The following is a 23,332-nucleotide window of genomic DNA, read 5'->3' as shown; positions in this document are numbered from 1 at the left end:
CTGGGTTGTCTTTTATGTTCTACTGATCTGTGTTTCTCTTTTTGTGCCAGTACCATACTGTTTTGATTATATTATAACTTTATAGTATATTTTGAAATCCAGGAGTGTGATATTCGAGCTTTATTTTTCTTACTCAAGACTGCTTTGTCTATTCGGCATCTTTTGTGGTTCCTTATAAATTTTAGAACTGTTTTTTCTAGTTCTGTGAAAAATACCATTATGATTTTGATATGGATTGCATTGAATCTGTAGGTGCTTTGGGTAGTATGGACATCTTAGCAATATTAATTCTTCCAGTTCATGAGATTGGCATATCTTTACATTTATTTGTATCATCTTCAATTGTTTTCATCACTATCTTATAGTTTTCAGGGTACAGGTCTTTCTTCACCTTCTTGGTGAGATTTATTCCTAGGCATTTTATGCATTTTGTTGGGATTGGAAATGGGATTGTGTTCTTAATTTCTCTTTCCGATAGTTTGTCATTAGTGTATAGAAATGCAACAGATTTCTGTATATTGATTTTGTGTTCTGCAATTTTACTGGATTAATGTATTAGTTCTGATAGATTTTCAGATGAGTCTTTAGGGTTTTCTATATATATACTACCATGTCATCTGCAAATAGTGACAGTTTTACTTCCTTTATGATTTGGATGTCCTTTTCTTGTCTTTCTTTCTTTTTTGCCTTGCTACAGTGTATGTTATTGATGGTACATGACAAGGTAGGGCTCCCTAAGCCCCTTCTCTTCTTCATGGTGTCTGGGATGAAAACCTTGTTGAGGTTGGGAGATTCTCAATGTGTTGGGAGATGAGCTGGGGCAAGGACTCCATAGCATCTGAGGGCTTCTTCATCTTGTGCTCTACCTGTGGCCAGTTGTCCAGGGGGTTCTTACTCCTTGAAGGTCATGTGGACCATAAGGTTGACCACCCAGTTTCTGTGGCTAAATTCATTGTCATAACAGGAAATGAGCTTGATAAAGTGGTCATTGATGGCAGTGCGGGCCCATCATTGAAGGTGGAAGAGTGGGTGTCACTGTTAAAGTGGCGGGAGACAACTGGTCCTCAGTGCAGCCCAGCATGCCCTTGAGGGGGCCCTCTGATTCCTGCTTCACCACCATCTTGATGTCATCGTATCTGGTAGCTTTCTCCAGGTGGCAGGTGTGATCCACGACCAATACACTGGGAATGGGGACACAGAAGGCCATGCCAGTGAGCTTCCCATTCAGTTCAGGGATGATGTTGCCCACAGCCTTGGCAGCACCAGTAGAAGCAGGGATGGTCTTCTCAGAGGGGCCATCCATGTTCTTCTGGGTGGCACTGATGGCATGGACTGTGATCATGAGTCCCTTTGTGATGCCAGAGTTGTTATAGATGACCTTGGCCAGAGGGGCCAGCAGTTGGTGTGGTACAGGAGGTATTGTTGATAATCTTGAGTGAGTTGTCATCTTTCTCATCGTTCATGCCCATCACAAACATGGGGGTATCAGCTGAAGAGACAGAGATGATGACCCTCTTGGCTCCACCCTTCAATTGAGCCCTCAGCCTTCTCCACAGTAGTGAAGGCCCCAGTGGACTCCACAACATATTCGGTACCAGCATCACCCCAATTGATGTTGGTGGGATCTCACTCCTAGAATATGGAGATGGGCTTTCGATTAATGACAGGTTTCCTGTTCTCAGCCATAACTGTGCCATTGAATTTGCCATGGGTGGAATCATATTGCAACATGTATACCATGTAGTTGATTTCAACGAAGGGGTCAGTGATGGCAACACTATCCACTTTGCCAGAGTTAAAAGCAGCTCTGGTGACTAGGTGCCTAATACAGCCAAATTTATTTACTCCAACCTTCACCAGCCTGACTCAGGGACGCAGTTGGCACTGCACAAGAAGATGCAAATTTTGGTCAAATTGGGAGGTGCAGAGAGCCAATTTTTTTGTTTTTCTTGCCTAGTTGCTGTGGCAAGGACTTCCAACAATATGTTGAGCAATAGTTCTTAATCTTAGAGGAAAAGTTTTCAGCTTTTCACCACTGAGTATGACGTTAGCTGTAGGTTTATCATATATGACCTTTATTATGTTAAAGTATGTTCCCTCTCTACCCACTTTGTTGAAAGTTTTTATCTTCAAACAGTGTTGAATTTTGTCAGATGCTTTCTCTGCTTCTCTTGAGATGATCATATGGTTATTATCCTACATTATTTTAATGTGGTGTATCATGTTGATTGAGTTGCAGATACTGAACTATCGTTGCATCCCTGGAATAAATCCTGCTTGATCATGGTGTATGATACTTTTAATGTACTGTTGAATTTGGTTTGCTAATATGTTGTTGAGGATTTTTGCATGTTCATCAGGGATATTGGTCTATACATTTTTTTCTTTTTCTTTTTTCCGTTTTTTTGGGGGGCGGTGTCTTTGGTTTTAGTATCAGGATACTGTTGGCCTTGTAAAATGAGTTTGGAAGCATTCCTTCCTCTTCAGTTTTTTGGAATGGCTTCTGAAGGAAGGTGTTAATTCTTTTTTAATTTATTTTTTCATTGTTATGTTAATCACCATACATTACATCATTAGGTTTTATGTAGTGTTCCATGATTCATTGTTTGTGCATAACACCCAGTGCTCCATGCAGAATGTGCCCTCTTTAATACCCATCACCAGACTAACCCATCCTCCCACCCCCCTCCCCTCTAGAACCCTCAGTTTGTTTTTCAGAGTCCATCCTCTCTCATGGTTCGTCTTCCCCTCTGATTTCCCTCCCTTCGTTATTCCCCTCCTGCTATCTTCTTTTTTTTTCTTAACATGTATTGCATTATTTGTTTCAGAAGTACAGATCTGTGATTCAGCAGTCTTGCAGAATTCACAGTGCTCACCATAGCACATACCCTCCCCAGTATCTATCACACAGCCACCCCATCCCTCCCACCCCACCCCCGACTCCAGCAACCCTCAGTTTGTTTCCTGAGATTAAGAATTCCTCATATCAGTGAGGTCATGATACATGTCTTTCTCTGATTGACTTCTTTCACTCAGCATAACACCCTCCAGTTCCATCCACGTCGTTGCAAATGGCAAGATCTCATTCCTTCTGATGGCTGCATAATATTCCATTGTATATATTTATCCACAACTTCTTTATCCATTCATCTGTTGATGGACATCTTGGCTCTTTCCACAGTTTGGCTATTGTGGACATTGCTGCTATAAACATCGGGGTGCACGAACCACTTCTGGTCCCTACGTTTGTATCTTTGGGGTAAATACCCAGTAGTGCAATTGCTGGGTCATATGGTAGCTCTATTTTCAACTTTTTGAGGAACCTCCATACTGTTTTCCAGAGCGGCTGCACCAGCTTGCATTCCCACCAACAGTGTAGGAGGGTTCGCCTTTCTCCGCATCCCCGCTAACATCTGTCATTTCCTGACTTGTTAATTTTAGCCATTCTGCCTGGTGTGAGGTGGTATCTCATTGAGGTTTTGATTTGGATTTCCCTGATGCCGAGCGATGTGGAGCACTTTTTCATGTGTCTGTTGGCCATTTGGATGTCTTCTTTGGAAAAATGTCTGTTCATGTCTTCTGCCCATTTCTTGATTGGATTCTTTGTTCTTTGGGTGTTGAGTTTGATAAGTTCTTCATAGATTTTGGATACTAGCCCTTTATCTGATATGTCATTTGCAAATATCTTGCGCCATTCTGTCGGTTGTCTTTTGGTTTTGTTGACTGTTTCTTTTGCTGTGCAAAAGCTTTTTATCTTGATGAAGTCCCAATAGTTCATTTTTGCCCTTGTTTCCCTTGCCTTTGGCAAGGTTTCTAGGAAGAAGTTGCTGTGGCTGAGGTCGAAGAGGTTGCTGCCTGTGTTCTCCTTTAGGATTTGGATGGACTCCTGTCTCACATTGAGGTCTTTCAACTATTTTGAGTCTATTTTTGTGTGTGGTGTAAGGAAATGGTCCAGGATCATTCTTCTGCATGTGGCTGTCCAATTTTCCCAACACCATTTGTTGAAGAGACTGTCTTTTTTCCATTGGACATTCTTTCCTGCTTTGTCGAAGATTAGTTGACCATAGAGTTGAGGGTCCATTTCTGGGCTCTCTATTCTGTTCCATCGATCTATGCGTCTGTTTTTGTGCCAGTACCATACTGTCTTGATGATGACAGCTTTGTATAAGAGCTGGAAGTCCAGAATTGTGATGCCGCCAGCTTTGCTTTTCTTTTTCAACATTCGTCTGGCTATTCGGGGTCTTTTCTGGTTCCATACAAATTTTAGGATTATTTGTTCCATTTCTTTGAAAAAAGTGGATGGTATTTTGGTGGGGATTGCATTGAATGTGTAGATTGCTCTAGGTAGCACTGACATCTTCACATTATTTGTTCTTCCAATCCATGAGCATGGAACGTTTTTCCATTTCTTTGTGTCTTCCTCAATTTCTTTCATGACTATTTTCTAGTTTTCTGAGTACAGATCCTTTGCCTCTTCGGTTAGATTTATTCCTAGGTATCTTATGGTTTTGGGTGCAGTTGTAAATGGGATCGACTCCTTAATTTCTCTTTGTTCTGTCTTGTTGTTGTTGTATAGGAATGCCACTGATTTCTGTGCATTGATTTTATATCCTGCCACTTTACTGAATTCCTGTATGAGTTCTAGCAGTTTTGGGGTGGAGTCTCTTGGGTTTCCCACGTAAAGTATCATACCATCTGCAAAGAGTGAGAGTTTGATTTCTTCTTTGCCAATTTGAATGCCTTTTATTTCTTTTTGTTGTCTGATTGCTGTGGCTAGGACTTCTAATACTGTGTTGAATAGCAGTGGTGATAGTGGACATCCTTGCCGTGTTCCTGACCTTAGGGGGAAAGCTCTCAGTTTTTCCCCATTGAGAGTGATATTTGCTGTAGATTTTTCATAGATGGCTTTTATGGTATTGAGGTATATACCCTCTGTCCCTATACTCTGAAGAGTTTAGATCAAGAAAGGATGCTGTACTTTGTCAAATGCTTTTTCTGCATTATTGAGAGGATCCTATGGTTCTTGTTCTTTCTTTTGTTAATGTATTGTATCACGTTGATTGATTTGCAGATATTGAACCAACCTTGCAGCCCAAGGATAAATTCCACTTGGTCGTGGTGAATAATCCTTTTAATGTACTGTTGGATCCTATTGGCTAGTATTTCGGTGAGAATTTTTGCATCCATGTTCATCAGGGATATTGGTCTGTAATTCTCCTTTTTGATGGGGTCTTTGTCTGGTTTTGGGATCAAGGTAATGGTGGCTTCATAAAACGAGTTTGGAAGTTTTCCCTCCATTTCTATTTTTTGGAACAGTTTCAGAAGAATAGGTATTAATTTTTCTTAAAATGTTTGGTAGAAGTCCCCTGGGAAGCCATCTGGCCCTGGGCTCTTGTTTGTTGGGAGATTTTTGATGACTGCTTCAATTTCCTTAGTGGCTATAGGTCTGTTCAGGTTTTCTGTTTCTTCCTGGTTCAGTTTTTGTAGTTCATACATCTCTAGGAATGCATCCATTTCTTCCAGGTTATCTAATTTGCTGGCATAGAGTTGCTCATAATATGTTCTTATAATTGTTTGTATTTCTTTGGTGTTGTGATCTCTCTTCTTTCATTCATGATTTTATTTATTTGGGTCATTTTTCTTTTTGTTAAGTCTGGTCAGGGGTTTATCAATCTTGTTAATTCTTTCAAAGAACCAGCTCCTAGTTTCGTGGATCTGTTCTACTGTTCTTTTAGTTTCTATTTCATTGATTTCTGCTCTGATCTTTATTATTTTTCTTCTCCTGCTGGGTTTAGGCTTTATTTGCTGTTCTTTCTCCAGTTCCTTTAGGTGTAGGGTTAGGTTGTGTATTTGAGACCTTTCTTGGTTCTTGAGAAAGGCTTGTATTGCTATATACTTTCCTGTTAGGACTGCCTTTGTTGCATCCCAAAGATTTTGAACAGTTGTGTTTTCATTTTCATTTGTTACCATGAATTTTTTAAATTCTTCTTTCATTTCCTGGTTGACCCATTCATTCTTTAGTAGGATGCTCTTTAGCCTCCATGTCTTTGAGTTGTTTCCGACTTACCTCTTGTGATTGAGTTCTAGTTTCAAAGCATTGTGGTTTGAATAGGCAGGGAATGATCCCAATCTTTTGGTAACGGTTGAGACCTGATTTATAACCTAGGATGTGATCGATTCTGGAGAATGTTCCATGGGCACTAGAGAAGAATGTGTATTCCGTTGCTTTGGAATGGAATGTTCTGAATATATCTTTGAAGTCCATTTGGTCCAGTGTGTCATTTAAAGTCTTTATTTCCTTGTTGATCTTTTTCTTAGATGATCTGTCCATTTCAGTGAGGGGAGTGTTAAAGTCCCCCACTATTATTGTATTGTTGTCAATGTGTTTCTTTGCTTTTGTTATTAATTGCCTTATATAATTGGCTGCTCCCATGTTAGGGGCATAGATATTTACAATTGTTAGATCATCTTGTTGGATACACCCTCTAAGTAGGATATAGTGTCTTTCCTCATCTCTTATTACAGTCTTTGGTTTAAAATCTAATTTGTCTGATCTAAGGATTGCCACCCTAGCTTTCTTTTGGTGTCCATTAGCATGGTAAATGGTTTTCCACCCCCTCACTTTCAATCTCTGGTGGTGTCTTTGGGTCTAAAATGAGTCTCTTGCAGACAGCATATCGATGGGTCTTGTTTTTTAATCCGAACTGATAGCCTGTGTCTTTTGATTGGGGCATTTAGCCCATTTATATTCAAGGTAACTATTGAAAGATAGGAATTTAGTGCCATTGTATTGCCTGTAAGGCGACTGTTACTGTATATTGTCTGTGTTCCTTTCTGGTCTGTGTTGCTTTTAGGCTCTCTCTTTGCTTAGAGGACCCCTTTCAAGATTTCCTGTAGGGCTGGTTTTGTGTTTGCCAATTCCTTTAGTTTTTGTTTGTCCTGGAAGCTTTTTACCTCTCCTTCAATTTTCAATGACAGCCTAGCTGGATATAGTATTCTTGGCTGCATATTTTTCTCGTTTATTGCTCTGAATATATCATGCCAGTCCTTTCTGGCCTGTCAGGTCTCTGTGGATAGGTCTGTTTCCAGTCTAATGTTTCTACCATTGTAGGTTACATATCTCTTCTCCCGAGCTGCTTTCAGGATTTTCTCTTTGTCTCTGAGACTTGTAAGTTTTACTATTAGATGTCGGGGTTGTTGACCTATTTTTATTGATTTTGAGAGGGGTTCTCTGTGCTTCCTGGATTTTGTGCCTGTTTCCTTCCCCAATTAGGGAAGTTCTCTGCTATAATTTGCTCCAATATACCTTCTGCCCCTCTCTTTCTTCTTCTTCTCGGATCCCAATTATTCTAATGTTGTTTTGTCTTATGTTATCGCTTATCTCTCGAATTCTGCCCTCGTGATCCAGTAGTTGTTTCTCTCTTTCTCTGCTTCTTTATTTTCCATCATTTGGTCTTCTATATCAGTGATTCTCTCTTCTGCCTCATTTATCCTAGCATTTAGCGCCCCTATTTTTGATTGCGACACTCGGTGTGCAGTCTCCAAACCCAGCAGATCCATGCAGTGCGCTCCTGCGCCGCTCCTCCCGGGGGAGGAAGGGGAGTCTCCCCGGATCTGCCGCTTGTTGGGTCCCTGCTGGAGGAGCAGTGGCCCAACTGTGCCACGGATCACGGTTTATGGCAACCCGGAGCTGAGAGCCCACGCCTCGGCTCCGTCTCTTCAGCCGGTTTCCCCGCTCCTATACCTGGGAATTCTGCTGCACTCAGGCACCCCCGGTCTTTCTGTGACCCCAAGGGTCCTGAGACCACACTGTCCCACAAGGGTTCCACCCCCCGACTTAGCCACTGGAGCGACGTCCCTCAGTGGAGCTGACTTCTAAAAGTTCCCATTTTGTACTCCCCGGCTCTATCACTTGCCAGAAGCGGCCCTCGGAGGCCCCCTCCCCCACAGTCTATCCTCCCGAATATCGCCTCGGATTCACTTCTCCACACGTCCTACCTTCCAGAAAGTGGTCGCTTTTCTGTTCAGAGAGTTGTTGGTGTTCTTTTCTTCGATCTCCTGTTGAGTTCGTAGGTGTTCAGAATGGTTTGATCCTTAACCAGCTGAATTCCTGAGACCAGATGAAATCCAGGTCTCCTACTCCTCCACCACCATCTTGCTCCGCCCCCGGAAGGTGTTAATTCTTTAAGTGTTTGATATACAATCACCTAGTCCTGGACTTTTGTGTGTTGGGAAGTTTTTGATTACTGATTCAATTTCATTACTGGTAATCATTTTTCGAGATTTTCTGTTTCTTCCTGATTTAGTTTTGGAAGAATGTAGGAATTTAACCATTTCTTCTAGGTTGTCCAGTTTGTTGGCATATAATTATAGCTGTCTCTTATGATACTTTGTCTTCTCTTCTTTCATTTGTGATTTTATTTGAGTCCTCTTTTTTTCTTTATGAGTCTGAATAATTATCAATTTTATTAATCTTTTCAAAGTACCAGCTCTTAGTTTCATTGATCATTTTTATTGTTGTTTTAGTGTCTACTTCATTGATTTCTGCTCTCCTCTTTATTATTTCCTTCCTTCTACTGCTTCAGGTGTTGTTCTTCTTTTTCTAGTTCCTTGAGGTGTAAAGTTGAATTGTTTTTTGGGGGATTTTTCTTGTTTCTTGAGGTAGGCCTGTATTACTACAAACTTTCCTCTTGCTTTTGCTTTTGCTGAGTCCCATAGATTTTGGAACATTGTATTTTCATTTTCATTTTGATATCTTTGTTGACCCATTGGTTGTTCAGTAACATGTCAAGTCTTTCATGTATTTGTTTCTTATAGTTTTTTTCTAGTAACTGATTTCTAGTTTCAAACCATATGGTTGGAAAAGATGTTTGATATATTTCATTCTTTTTAAATTTACTGTGTCTTGTTTTGTGGCCTAACATGTGATCTCTCCTGGAGAATGTTTCGTGTGTACTTGGGAAGATGTGTGTTCTGCTGTTTTGGGATGGAATGTTCTGTGTATATCTATTACATCCATCTAGTCTAATGTGTCATTTAAAGCTGATGTTTCCTTATTAATTTTCTATCTGGATGATCTATCAATTAATGTAAATTGGTATTTTAAAGCCCCCTATTATTATGGTGTTGCTGTCATTTTTCCCCCTAATTTGTCTGTTAATAGTCATTATATATATATATAGGTGCTCCTGTGTTGGGTGTATGGATATTTACAAGTGTTTTATCTTCTTGTTGAATTGATCCCGTCATTATGTAATGTTCTTTTTTGTCTCTTGTTGTAGTCTTTGTTTTAAAGCCTATTTTGTGTGATATTATTAATGCTACCCAAGGTTTCTTTTCATTTTCATTTGCATGGAAAATTTTTTCTATCCCTTCATTTTCAGTGAATCTGCCTTCAGATTTCAAGTGAGTTGATTGATGGGTCTTGTTTTTTTATTCATCTACCCTATGTGTTATGGTTGGAGAGTTTAGTCCATTTATATTTACAGTAATTGTTGATAGGTACGTATTTATTGCCATTTTGCTCATTGTTTCCTTGTTGTTTTTGTGGTTCTTCTCTATTTCTTTTTCTTTTCTTGGTCTCTTCCCTTGTGATTTGATGACTTTCTTTAGTGTTTTGTTTGGATTGCTTTATGTTTATTTTTTGTGTATCTGTTACAGGATTTTGGTTTGTGGTTACCCTGAGGTTCATCTGTAACAACCTGTGTATATATAGCAGATTATTTTAAGGTGGTAGTTGCTTAAGTTCAAACACATTCTAAAAGCACTACATTTTTATTCCCTTCACCCACATTTTATGTTTCTGATGTCATGTTTTATGTCTTTTTATTTGTGTATCCATTAACTAGTTATTGTAAATGTAGTTGACTTTATTACTCTTGCTTTATAACCTTCCTACTAGCTTTATTAGTGGTTGATCAGCAACCCTTACTATATGTTTTCTTTTATCAGTTAAATTTTTTTCTATCACATATTTTCTTATTTCTAATTATGTTCTTTTCCCCATGAAGTAGTCCCTCTAACATTTCTTGTGAAACCCTTTTAGTAGTGATGAACTCCTATAGCTTTTGTTGATTTGGGAATTCTTTATCAGTTCTTCAGTTCTGAATGGTAATCTTGTCTGGTAGAGTATCCTTGGTTTAAGTTTCTTCCTTTTCACACTTTGAATATATTGTCTGCACTTTCTTCTTGACTGATAGAAATTCCTTCACAGACCACAAAAGATCAATATGTCTATTTTGTGAAATCCACCGAACTGAAAAAAAAATTCATATGTGATTGATTGCAAAGGTTGTTCTGAGGAAGCATACCTTTAATTTTCAGAGATGTGTGATGTTATATGCAACTGAAGAATCGTTGAACACTACGTCAAAAACTAATGATGTACTGTATGTTGGGTAATTGAACATAATAAATAAATAAAAAACCCAAAACGCACACACACACACAAAATTCGTATCTAAAGAAGATTCCACCTAGAGATGGATCAGAATTGAGAGTGCTTAAAGTTTCATTTAGTGAACTACAAAAAGCTTTTTAGTATCCACTTTTCTAAAAAATAAATGCTTTGTGCATTTGTTTGACAATATAAAATACTAATGTATATGTGGAACTGTATATGTAGAACTACATATGTATCTAGAACTGTATTTTACTATAACGTTGAATATTTTGCATTTCATTTATTCAACAATTATTTCTTGATTGTTATAGTCCATCCATATTAAGCACATATATTCTCAGGGAACATGTAACAGTTATGGAGACAGATATAAGCAGATAATTTTAATAGAAGCTGAGATTTATTGACTGTTACTATGTGTAAGGCACTGTTCCATGTGCTGTACATGTGTTAATTTGAATACTATTTAGAATTCCATTTATGTTGTTCTTGGTTGCTTTGGGTATTCTAATATACATTTGTAACTATTCACAGTCTATTTTGAGTTAATATTGTATTACTTCATGTAAAATGTAGAAACTGCAACTGTTTAGGGTTTATTTACTCTTCATCATCTTTTATGCAATAATTATCATATGTATGACCTACATTACCTCTATGTACATTATAAATCCCAGGAGACAATGTTAAGCTTTTTGTTTTAAACCCTCAATGGTGGGCGCCTGAGTGGCTCAGTTGGTTAAGCGACTGCCTTCGGCTCAGGTCATGATCCTGAGTCTCTGGATCGAGTTCCGCTTCGGGCTCCTTACTCGGCAGGGAGTCTGCTTCTCCCTCGGATCCTCCCCCCTCTCATGTGCTCTCTCTCATTCTCTGTCTCTCAAATAAATAAAATCTTTAAAAAAATAATAAACCCTCAATGGTGACCCCCATCCTATCTGAGTTTGGAAGCTACATGTTAATTTAATCCTCTCAAAAGCCTACCATATGTAGGTGCTATTATTACCTTCATTTTGTAGATGAGGGACTTAAGGCACAAGGAGGTTAATGTACTCCAGGTCATACATTAGAACCTGGTAGATTTAGGATTTTAACCCATGTTAGCCTGGCTCCACAATTTACATTCTTTTTTTTTTTTTATTCTGCTAGATTTTGATGAATTTATTTCCATAGGGGTTTATCATTCTGCATTCCACCAACAATATATTGTACCTTGTCATCTTACAACATCATCAAAAAAGTGTGTTGCCAAGCTTTTTACTTTTTGACAATAGGATAATTGTGAAATTTTATCTCATTGTCATTTTTTTAATTACTTTATGTTAATCACAATTTACATTCTTAACTACCCACAGCATAGTACCTTGTTAAAAGTCCTATCAGAGGAGCACAGGAGGGAATGCTTAATTTAGGGATTTAGGAAAGTTTCATTGAGAAAGTGATTATTTTAGCTGTTGACTGACTGGTGAGTTAAAACTTAATAGGGAAAAATGTGGACAGAGTAAAAGGAACCAGAGGGGAAGACATTATAAGTAGAAACAAATTTGTGTCAGAGGCATAAAAGTGTGTGTGTGTGTGTATTTGTGTGTATGCTAGCAGTTACTGGTAACTGGAATATATTGTCAGAATTAACTATTTGTATTTTAGTTTACAAAATAGTATAATTTTAGGAGTATTATATCATTATATATAAATCGCAGTTCCTAAAGATAACATCCTGCCTTTTAATCTGGAAGGAAGCAGTAAAATATAACTTGAACAGATACTTTAAAATTAAAAAAAATCTTTGTTTTTAAAGATTTTATTTATTTATTATTTATTTATTTATTTGAGAGAGAGGGAGAGAGCACACAGAGAAAGAGGGAGAGGGAGAAGCAGACTCCCTGCTGAGCAGCGAGCCCATTGTGGGGCTTGATCCCAGGACTCTGAGATCATGACCTGAGCTGAAGGCAGACACTTAATCGAATAAGCCAGCCAAGCTCCCCAAAAAACTATTTGTTTTTTTAGATATCTCCTTCCCTTTCTCAACCCCTTTAGGGTTTCAGGAGGTTTTTTTTTTTAATTTTTTATTATTATGTTAATCCCCATACATTACATCATTAGTTTTAGATGTAGTGTTCTATGATTCATTGTTTGTGCATAACACCCAGTGCTCCATGTAGAACGTGCCCTCTTTAATACCCATCACCAGGCTAACCCATCCTCCCACCCCCCTCCCCTCTAGAACCCTCAGTTTGTTTTTCAGAGTCCATTGTCTCTCATGGTTCGTCTACCCCTCCGATTTTCCCCCCTTCATTCTTCCCCTCCTGCTATCTTCTTCTTCTCTTTTTTTTCTTAACATATATTGCATTATTTGTTTGAGAGGTACAGATCCGTGATTCAACAGTCTTGCACAATTCACAGCGCTTACCAGAGCACATACCCTCCCCAGTGTCTATCACCCAGTCACCCCATCCCTCCCACTCCACCCCCCACTCCAGCAACCTTCAGTTTGTTTCCTGAGATTAAGAATTCCTCATATCAGTGAGGTCATATGATACATGTCTTTCTCTGTTAGACTTATTATTTTTTTTTTTTGAAGATTTTATTTATTTATTTGAGAGAGAGAGAATGAGAAAGAGAGCACATGAGAGGGGGGAGGATCCGAGGGAGAAGCAGACTCCCTGCCGAGCAGGGAGCCCGATGCGGGACTCGATCCCGGGACTCCAGGATCATGACCTGAGCCGAAGGCAGTCACTTAACCAACTGAGCCACCCAGGCGCCCCTGTTTGACTTATTTTGCTCAGCATAATACCCTCCAGTTCCATCCACGTCGTTGCAAATGGCAAGATCTCATTCCTTTTGATGGCTGCATAATATTCCATTGTGTATATATACCACATCTTCTTTATCCATTCATCTGTCGATGGACATCTTGGCTCTTTCCACAGTTTGGCTATTGTGGACATTGCTGCTATGGGTTTCAGGAGTTTTCTAACAATTTTTAAATCTCTTCTAGTCTTTCTTCTCTTGTTTGCATGCTATCTTCTTTTAGCTTACTGCCTTTACACAAATGTAGGAGAGTGTGATTAGATTGTCAGCCCTCAATATCCAGTTGCTTTCAGTCTTTTTTCTCCAATTCCAACTCTTCTCCTTTCAAAGTGAAGATTGCTCTAGTTTGAATTATTTTCTGCCTCAGAAGTCTGTGGTAGATTGATAAGAAGGGCCTTGCAAGTTCTTAGATTAAGTTGAGGTAGGAAAATCTGAGGACAATCCTCAAATATTGTGTTCCCTTTTTTTGTGTTAGGCTGCTGAACAAGCGAAAGCGAGCCCAGCATTGGTTGCCAAAGATCCTGGTACTGTGGCTAACAAAAAAGAAGAAGAAGATTTAGCAAAAGGTATGTTTTTAAGTTCCATGTATTGGAAAGGTGGGAAGAAAATGGGTCCCTTACTTAATATTATTTTCCTGAGATATTTAAAAGTAAAAGACATAGGGCTTTACCCTTAAGGGTGAAATCTACTTTGTGCCCTTCTACAGTATCAAATAATACTCTTCTGTGATAACTACTATTCATATATGTCTTTTCAGTCTATGTTGTAATACTATTTTTATTATACTGTATATCCATAAACAATACCAAATACTTTCATGTGTCCAACAAATTCTTTTTTCATAAATAATTATATATACCATTTAGTTTTTTTCATGTGACAGTATGTCTAAGATCTAATCATAATAAAACATATAAATCAAGTTCACTTGTTTTAACTATTGTGCAATATTCCAGTGTGCTAATAAATATATACTGTAGTTCATCTGTCCTGCTGCTGATGGATATTTGAGTTTTCTGGGGTTTTTTGTTTGTCTTTTTTTTTTTTTTTTTTTTTAACTATAATTAGGCTGCATTGAGTATTCTTGTAAATATTTTCGTATGTGTGTTGTGTGACTGCAACTGGTATTTTTGGCTCATGGGGGAGGTACATCTTCAACTTTGCTAAATAGTTTTATTATTTCCTTTGTCATTAGCAGTATATGAAAGTTATTATTAATATTTTTAATCTCCTGAAAACATTTAGTATTGTCAGAGTTTAATTTTTGTGATTCTGATATGTTGGAAATAATGCCCAATTATCTTGACTTTTATTTCCTTGATTACTAGTGAGGCTGGGTCCTTTTTTGTGTGTTTATTAGCTGTTCTGATTATCTCTCTCTTTATTGCGTTTTTGTTTTTTTTTAAGATAATGATATATAGAAAGTCTTTAATTTTGGATGTTAAACTTTTTGCCTGTTTTTTTTTTTTAAGTATTTATTTATTTATTTGAGAAGAGTGAGAGAGAGAGCCCGAGATGGGGGACGGTCAGAGGGAGAAGCAGATTCCCCATGGAGCTGGGAGCCTGATGTGGGCTTGATGCTGAGACTCCGGGATCATGACCTGAGCTGAAGAGAGTTGCTTAACTGACTGAGCCACCCAGGCACCCTTGCCTGTTATTTCTATTATAGATATCTACTCTTGATTTTTGGCTTTTACTTTAACTTTGATAATGGTGTATTTTATCAAACAGAAGTTTTAAATTTTGATGTCAAAATTTTTGCTTTTTTGTTATGATTTTTGCTTTTTTATATCTTATTTTTCCCTACCCCAAATCCTAAAAGGTACTTTCCTGTATTTTCTTATGATCATTTTAAAGTTTTTTTTTTCCTATTAGGTATTTTATCAATGTAGAACAGAGGTGGAAGGGATGAAGGGGGTTATGGTTTGAGTTGAAAGCAGGGTAATCAGTCTGTTCAGATTACATTGCAAAGCCTGAGTGACACATGGTGATGGTCTGCATTGGGGGAGGAGTGGAATCGATAGAAGGAACACATTTGAGGGGTGCCTGGGTGAGTGGCTCAGTTGGTTAAGTGTCCGACTCTTGATTTTGGCTCAGGTCGTGATCCCAGGGTTGTGAGATCTAGCCCTGCCTTGGGCTCCATGCTGGGCATGGAGCCTGCTTAAGATTCTCTCTCCCTCTCCATCTGCCCCCGCCACCCAAAGAAAGAGACACATTTGAAATCTCTTTGGAGGAATTTGTTAGGTGAAACTTCATTGTAGTTATTTCCAAGTTCCACTTCTTAGACTGATCACATAAGAATTAACTTTGGAGCCATAAAATGCAGGTTCTTGGATACTACCTCTGACACTCTGATTTAGTAAGTCTTCATTGAGATTTGGGACTCTTGACTTCCCAAGTGATTTTGATTATCATTTAGGGAACAGAAGCTATAGAAATATATTGAAAAGATGAAAGAAAGTATCTGCAGCTAAATAAAAAAAGTGTATCTAAGAGATTATAACGTTTTAGTCCCCAGAATAATTTAAGTTTTATCCATTCAGTAAAAATAGTCATTGTGCAGGGCACCTGGCTGGCTCAGTTGGTAGATCATGTGACTCTTGTATGAGTTCAAGCCTCATGTTGGGTTTAGAGATTACAGAAAAAAATAAACTCTTAAAAAATAGTCATTATTCTGTTCAATTTTTTTGTAGTTTATTTTTTAAACTTTCAGTTGTGAATGAATGAATAAAACTGATGAAATTATTTTTATTCAGTATGTCAAGATATGTCCTAGTTCCCATCTCCACATTTAAAAGAATACATTTTACCTTCAGATACCTTTTTGTACTTCTTTGGATTGTTGGATATATTAATATTTTGGGTCTTTTTAACTCATTCTTTTCCAGCTATTGAGCTGTCCTTGAAGGAACAAAGGCAGCAGTCAACCGCCCTTTCTACTTTGTACCCAAGCACATCCAATCTCTTAACTAACCACCAGCATGAAGGCCGAAAAGTTCGTGCTATATATGACTTTGAAGCTGCTGAAGATAATGAACTTACTTTTAAAGCTGGAGAAATAATTACAGTTCTTGATGACAGGTGATGGATAATATCAAATTGATATTAAGTTGACATTCATATGAAAATATATAACATATTACTTCTGTGTTTCATATTAATCCTGTTGAATGCCATTACCAAAGGTAATAAGAAAAAATTTTGATGTAGATATTTCCTGTGTGTGACAGTTTGATTGCTTTGCTTGTATCATACTGTCTGGATTCTTATTTTATGGTTTAATTTTTTTTCTTATCTCCAAGATTTTGTTTTGGAGGCCTAGTTTATTCATTTTTTGTTCCATCTAATAAAATAAATTATTAAATTAGTAAGGTTAAGATTTTAGAAAATACGCCAAATACGTCTATGTATTTATGGAATTTGTTAGAAATGCGTAATATATTGAACTTATTTATTCACAAAGAATAGCCTATCCATGGGTCAAATTCATTTTACTTGGAATTATATACATTTACATTATTATGGGAGGTGATTCAGTACCTCTGTTTTTTTTTGTCTTGTTTTTATTTTAAATTCAATTAATTAACATATAGCGTATTACTAGTTTCAGAGGTAGAGTTCAGTGATTCATCTGTCTTATATCATACCCAGTGCTGATTACATCATGTACCCTCTTTAATGTCCATCACCCAATTATCCTATCCCCGACGCTCCCCCACCCTCCAGCAACCCTCAGTTTGTTTCCTCTAAGTACATCTGGGTTTTGTGTTTACTCAAAATTTGTTACTGATGATTGTTGCTGATAATTAAGTACTAAAATTTGCAAGTGGTTTTAAAAAATAAATTCAAAAAAAATTTAGGTTATTCCTATAGTAGCACACTTACATTGTTTTCTTGAGTGAAAGAAAATGAAGTAAAGTTTGAGCTGTTTAGCTGGAAATTGCACAAAACCTTGATCATTGATTGATTCATTCAAAAAATGTTCATTGAGAGCTTGCTAGCTTTCCTATACTTATACCAAAGATACAGTGGTGAACCATGGGATGTATCTGAGTGTGTGTTCATTGTGAACATTTTGTGCTATAAACAGTGTCATCTGTTATGTTATTTCTTGTGGGGGAAAAAGGTGCTAGTTGAACAAGAGAGCACACTAATTTAGGAGTGGATCTGAATTAAGAGCCTACCATTACCTTACTACAAAGGAGTCTTACAGGGAACCCATGAACTACCTGAAGTTGAAGAGATCTCTGTTTTTGGGAGTGAATTCAGAACCTTGTATTAAATCCTCAAAGCATTCACCAGCCCTCCAAAAGATAAAGAGCTGTGTATTTAACACCTCTTTATCTTCTCTGAGGCTTCATTTTCTATTTGTAATAATGGTACATTCATTTCTTCCCTCATTGGATTGTTGGGGGATTCAGATCTGGTAATAATTCAAGTTAAACATTGTAAAAGGTAGAGATATATAGAGATGAAAATCTTTATTATAATCAGGCATTCTTTTTTGCTCCTCATTAGTGATCCCAACTGGTGGAAAGGTGAAACCCATCAAGGCATGGGGTTATTTCCCTCTAATTTTGTGACTGCTGATCTTACTGCTGAACCAGAAATGAGTAAGTATTTTCCAGTCTGTAAGTGGATGGTAATCCACAACTGTCTTCTTAATAAAAGAGTAAATTCAACTTCATGGAAAGTTATAACCTGAGCTGGGACTCTCAGATGTTAGTGCCTCCAGAGTGTTTATTAAGAATGCAGCTTGCGTGCTCGCTTTGGCAGCACATATACTAAAATTGGAGTGATAGAAGATTACCATGGTCCCTGTGCAAAGGTGACACGCACATTCATGAAGTGTTCCATGTTTTTGTATTGTATGTAGTGATGAATCACTAAATTCTGCTGCTGAAACCAATATCGCACTGTATGTTAACTAACTGGAATTTAAATAAAAATTTAAAAAGAAAAAAATGCAGCTTCCTAGTCAGTAGATTATTTACTAGAAATCATCTAATTATCTACAGATTGAAATTATCTACCAAGATTATCCCTAAGATAATTGGGCAGACTGTGGACTTTTCTTTAAAAATACTAGATATATAGCATTATAAAACTGAAGATTAAGAAGTGTTAGGAAATTTATGCACTATGTATTTTCATTATCAGTTGATCAAGTATGACAAATACAGTGTACTCTCATAGAGAATTCTTTCTGTTCTAAGATTGAGGCCCTTTCTTTAGCGTCTGGCCCCAAACTTGGAAGCAGTGGCCTGTAAGAAATATAATGGCTTTCCTAAGCCCCCATGTCAGAGAGTCAGAAGGAACCATAACTGATCATGTGAATACCTTTTTTGTTTGGTTTCCAAGTGTGTGCTACTAGGGGAAATAAACTAGAAAGTAGGGCCCAGGAGGAAAAGTGATGTTACTGGCAGGCATAATAGTTGCAGGAGATGTAACTACTTGTAACCTACCAAAATGTTGGTAGGCAGTTCACTATATTTCTACATAATTCTATACTTCACTGTTCTTCATAATGATGAGTTTGGGTCGTCAAGATTAAGTCATAATCTCCCTTTGTTTAAGGAAACAGAAATATGTTTTGGTGTAGAAAGATTTCCATTAGTGGTTGAAAGGTTTAGAATTTTAAGAGTTTGTGTATATAAGCTTGTAAGCTATAGTTATCTGGCAAAATATCTCACCTCATCTCATCTTTCTATAATGCCAGTAGAAGGTATCAAAGAGAGTTATAAGCTACAGGATGCTTAGGTCTTTTTTAGTTTATAAGAATTTTAAGAAAGGATCTTTGTCTTAGTCATCTTTTCATTTTTCGTTTCCAACAGCACATAGTACTGAATCTTACCCAGAATACAGACTATCTAAATATTTATACGATAAATGGTGCATAAGTATGTGTATGTTTACATATATATATGTAAAAGATATACTTTTCCTTGAATAAGAACACTTCTCTTTCAAGAGAAGGCTTTAACAACAAATCAGACATTACTTTTATCTTTGATGAAACAAAGCTGTCTCCCAATTATTGCCAAGTTGTCTCATGTCATTTTATGACCGATTTATGACAGACAGATTCCTGATACCCATTCTAGTAATGGAGTTCTTTTTTGTTAGAACTCAAAAAATATGTTGTAGAACCCTTTTTAAATGGCAGTGTATTAGGTGCCAACTTTTTAACCTGGGCTTATGGTGGTGATTTTTTTCTTTGTTTTTTTTGAGGTTTGGGTTTTTTGTTTTTGTTTTGTCCTCAATAAGCTATTGGAAAAGATGGAATTGTCTTGGACTTCTGTTCAAGATGAAATCCAAGATCTCATATGGATCATGTAGCCAACTCCTCTTTTTCCCCATCATATAGCAGTGCAGCTTTAAAATGAGTATTCTAGCTCTTCTTCCTGTGTTTCACTCTGGACTACTGAAAAGAAGAGCAGGAATAGGAGAGCTTCTATAATGGAATTTTAGTTCTTGAGCTTGGGAAATGAGTGTTAGCATGATCTTCTTAGCATTCTTCTTCTTCTTTTTTTTTTTTTTTAAGATTCTATTTCTTTATTTGAGAGAGAGAACATGAGAGAGGGGAGGGTTGGAGGGAAAACCAGACTCCCCGCTGAGCAAGGAGCCTGATGTGGGGCTCCATCCTGGGACTCGGGGATCATGATGCGAACCGAAGGCAGATGCTTAACCAACTGAGCCACCCAGGCACCTCTTCATAGCAGAAGCCCACTTTACTTAATGTCCTGTACAAGTACCTGCCCTGCTTGGCTTGTTTTTCTTTTGGAAGTGTAGGAAGATATTGTGAAAACAGTTTATTTTGTGTACATGCATACACACACGCACACACGCATGCATGCACGCACGCATATTTGGTAATAGTATTAGTGCCTTTGAGAAAAAGCACTGAAAACTTGTGCATGGTCAGCTGTTAGGATGTGTTCTCTTATGGGTAGCAGCCAATGCGGTGCTTTCCCAGCTCTCTACTTGTTAACAGCTCAAGATATAAAAAGCAGAAATATCTCTAGCATGTGTCTCTTTTACCCCCATGAGAAAATAAAATCAGCTGACACTTTTGTGTGTGTATAGAATTTTGCTTTATGGTGATTTGAATGGGGTGAATGGAAATTAAATTACGTACATTTTTATACAGAAGCTTACAGCACCGAATATATAAGTGGTATGAGTTCCTGTTCTCAGAGTAAAAAATCATCGGCCAGATTTCAGTATGTGGGCTAGTAGCACCAGATAGATTCATGTTTAAATCCAGGCAGTGTCGTACGTTAGCTTTTTCCTGCGCAAGCGTTTTTAAAATTACTGTGCTGCTGTTAACCTCATTGTTAAAATGGTAGAAGAGATTCATTTGGGAGGAAATGGAATATTCTGTTACTCACCTTTAACAGTTTAATTAATATATTTCTTTTCCATAATTCTCCGTTCCCAAAGCACTTTTCATCTTGATTCTTAATATTTTTATGAATACTGATTAACCGCGTTGGTACAAGGATGGGAAATGCAGAAACGAAGTTCATCCCTTTAAAGTCATGTGAGCCTCTCAGTATATTGGGGGAGAAGATTAATTGCTCTATTAATCATAATCTTATATTTACTAGTTAATGATACATTGAATAGTTTTTAAAGATTGCTTTATTAAGCAAGAGAAATTTGTGCTTCTGGCCAGTGGTTTGCAGATCCCTTCATAACCACATTTTTATTTCAAAGCATAATGGAACTAAAAAATGCAGGCTGATTTAGTGGAAAATTCAGATCATTGCCCATGCCACTTGTAAAGTTCTCCATTGACCTGGATGTCATTCTCCTAGTAACGTCAGAGTAGCTTGCCAGAGAACGTATAGCTGACTTTCCATTTCACTACACTGAAATAGCATGGTCTTTCAAATGAGATTTTTCTTTGAAGGGACTGGTAATTTAAAAGAGGACTTATTTTAATTTGTAGAGTTCATTTATGTCCTTGTAAAACTTGACTTTTTGTCCACCAATTTACTAAACTCTCATATGTAGTAGGTAATTAATCTTTGTTTCAGAAATATACCTCCTATTTTTAGTGAAGTATCTTTTATGGAAAATGTAAATTCTTAAGAGAAAATTAAGAAATCATCACAGAATTCCATAAAATAATGTTCTCTCATTATTGCCTAAGTCTGTAGTTTATTCCTTAAATTTAGTCTCTCAGATTGAAGGGAATAAAAGAAAAATCCAAATTCTCTCATGCAGTTTAAAGTGCTTTAGAATAGAATTTTAAGTTTATTATAAGGAAAAGATAAATATTACATGTTTTACAGTTAAAACGGAGAAGAAAACGGTACAATTTAGTGATGATGTTCAAGTAGAAACAATAGAGCCAGAACCGGAGCAAGCCTATATTGATGAAGTAAGTGATTTCCTCTGTGAGAGTTGTTCATACTTGGTATTAAAGTTGAAGTGCTCTTACTGTTTTCTTTTAAAAAAATTGATTACTTGATTAGTGCATATATTTTAGGTTATAAAATTCGAGCAACATAGACAAAGCAAAGACTGTCCTTGAAACTGTCTCTCTAGTCCCATTCTGTACCTCATTATTTAAAATTCCTGCTTAATATTCCATAGAATGGGCTTATATGATTTAATTATTTTGCTATTGGAACTAAGGTTTTTTGCAGTTTTTTTGTTTTGTTTTTTTAAATTATTGCAAACACAATTTTGTGAAATTTTTTTGGATGGAATATATTTAATAGAATATGTGACTTTTATTTGTGAAGGTCAGTATTTAATGCTCTGGAAGTTACATTCTTTGTAACATCTTAAACTTATGATGGAAAATGATATGTCATCTTTAAAATATTTGAAGGGATTTTACAGGTTTTTAGCCGCCTTTGGGAGGAGCCATAAAGTTTGAAGTTTCTCTTTTAGAGAAACAGACTGTTGAAGACTGTGCTGAGAGCCAGGGAATCTGGATCAGGGAAAGTTATGTTTGGCCAGTTGCATTGCATAAGAAAATGTGTGTAGAGTCAGCCTAGTGGTCTGTATAGAAATCTCATTTCTCTGATATTAACTAATTTCAAATAGGTGTAATATTCTGTAAACAAATAAAAATTATCCAGGTGTTAGTTGGCTCTCATCATATTACCCCCTACTTCCCCCACTTTTTTTTTTCTTTGCTGTAGGCAAACTTTTCTGACACATACCTTCTTTTCTAGGCTACTTAAAATGAAAATTATGAATCTTTTACATTGAAAAATAGTATCCATTTCAACATATAAAATTCTTTTGACTTTAGAAGAGTTTTTTATGTACTTGTGTCCCTTTCACTGTCCAGTGCTTAGTTTATATCTCAAGCTGTTCTTTGCAGAAACAGAGTTTTTGTTTTGGCTTAAATGACTGGATAAAACTGGTAGTCTTTTACATTGTTTACCTAATGTACCTGTGGTTAGTAACATAACCGTGTAAAAACCATGCATGGAGAAAACTTTGTCATTATTATAGTAGTATTCTTTGGTACCTGAGATCAGTATTTTGATTCTTAAAAACTTACATATAAGCACATGTATACTTGTGTAATAGTATAGATGTATTAATATAATGATGGCTTCATTAGTTCCATTGGTTTTTATAAGGGAAGATTCTGAAATAGATCTGAGTCCTTGCTTTGAGATACCTTTCAGCCTTCTCACATAGGAAAATAGAGAAACCACAGATCTTCTTTCCTTTTATGACAGACTGAAATACTGGTGGAAAGAAAATGTAGAATAAAATCGTATGGCCCTACTTAGAAGAAGAGCTGTAATATAGCTGAGCTATGCCTTGCTAAAACAGCTGCTGTATTCACCATGGTGGAGAAGTGATAACGAGTTGTTAGTCATAAGTAATGCCATCTTGAGAGAGAAGTTACACCTGTCAGTATGGCAAGGCTACAGCCGCTCCAGAACAAAATGACACACAAATCCACAAGCATGACATAACAGATTGAAGAACTCACACATTTTAAGTTTAAATATGGTTCTGTTTCTTCTCATTTAAGAAAGTCCCTGTTAGCAGTTTCAAAAGTAAGTAGGAAAAGCTTTCAGGCCTCTGACTTCACATGGTACTAAAGAGAACACAAATACTAAATACGTCAAAGCAAAATTG

The 23,332-nt window shown here is 37.0% G+C and overlaps 1 protein-coding gene and 1 non-coding gene across 5 annotated transcripts in view; both read left to right on the top strand.

Moving 5' to 3' along the window:
* The window catches only part of STAM (signal transducing adaptor molecule), a 109,796-nt gene that overhangs the window by 67,268 nt on the left and 19,196 nt on the right, over window positions 1-23,332 (top strand). For all 4 annotated transcript variants that reach the window (XM_035021537.1, XM_035021536.1, XM_035021534.1 and 1 more), the window contains 4 exons: window positions 13,686-13,776; window positions 16,099-16,291; window positions 17,729-17,823; window positions 21,511-21,599. In XM_035021537.1, coding sequence (XP_034877428.1) covers window positions 13,686-13,776; window positions 16,099-16,291; window positions 17,729-17,823; window positions 21,511-21,599 — 468 coding nt within the window. The remainder of the gene's footprint in view (window positions 1-13,685; window positions 13,777-16,098; window positions 16,292-17,728; window positions 17,824-21,510; window positions 21,600-23,332) is intronic.
* Window positions 17,971-18,073, top strand: LOC118022018. The gene has a single exon (XR_004682355.1). It is a non-coding gene; the product is annotated as a U6 spliceosomal RNA (small nuclear RNA).

Source organism: Mirounga leonina, unplaced genomic scaffold (genome assembly GCF_011800145.1).
Source record: "Mirounga leonina isolate KUSES-001 unplaced genomic scaffold, KU_Mleo_1.0 Mir_175, whole genome shotgun sequence".
NCBI classification, from domain to species: Eukaryota; Metazoa; Chordata; class Mammalia; order Carnivora; family Phocidae; genus Mirounga; species Mirounga leonina.
The sequence above is the reverse complement of the archived record's forward strand: the minus strand, read 5'-3'. Positions and strand labels throughout refer to the sequence as shown.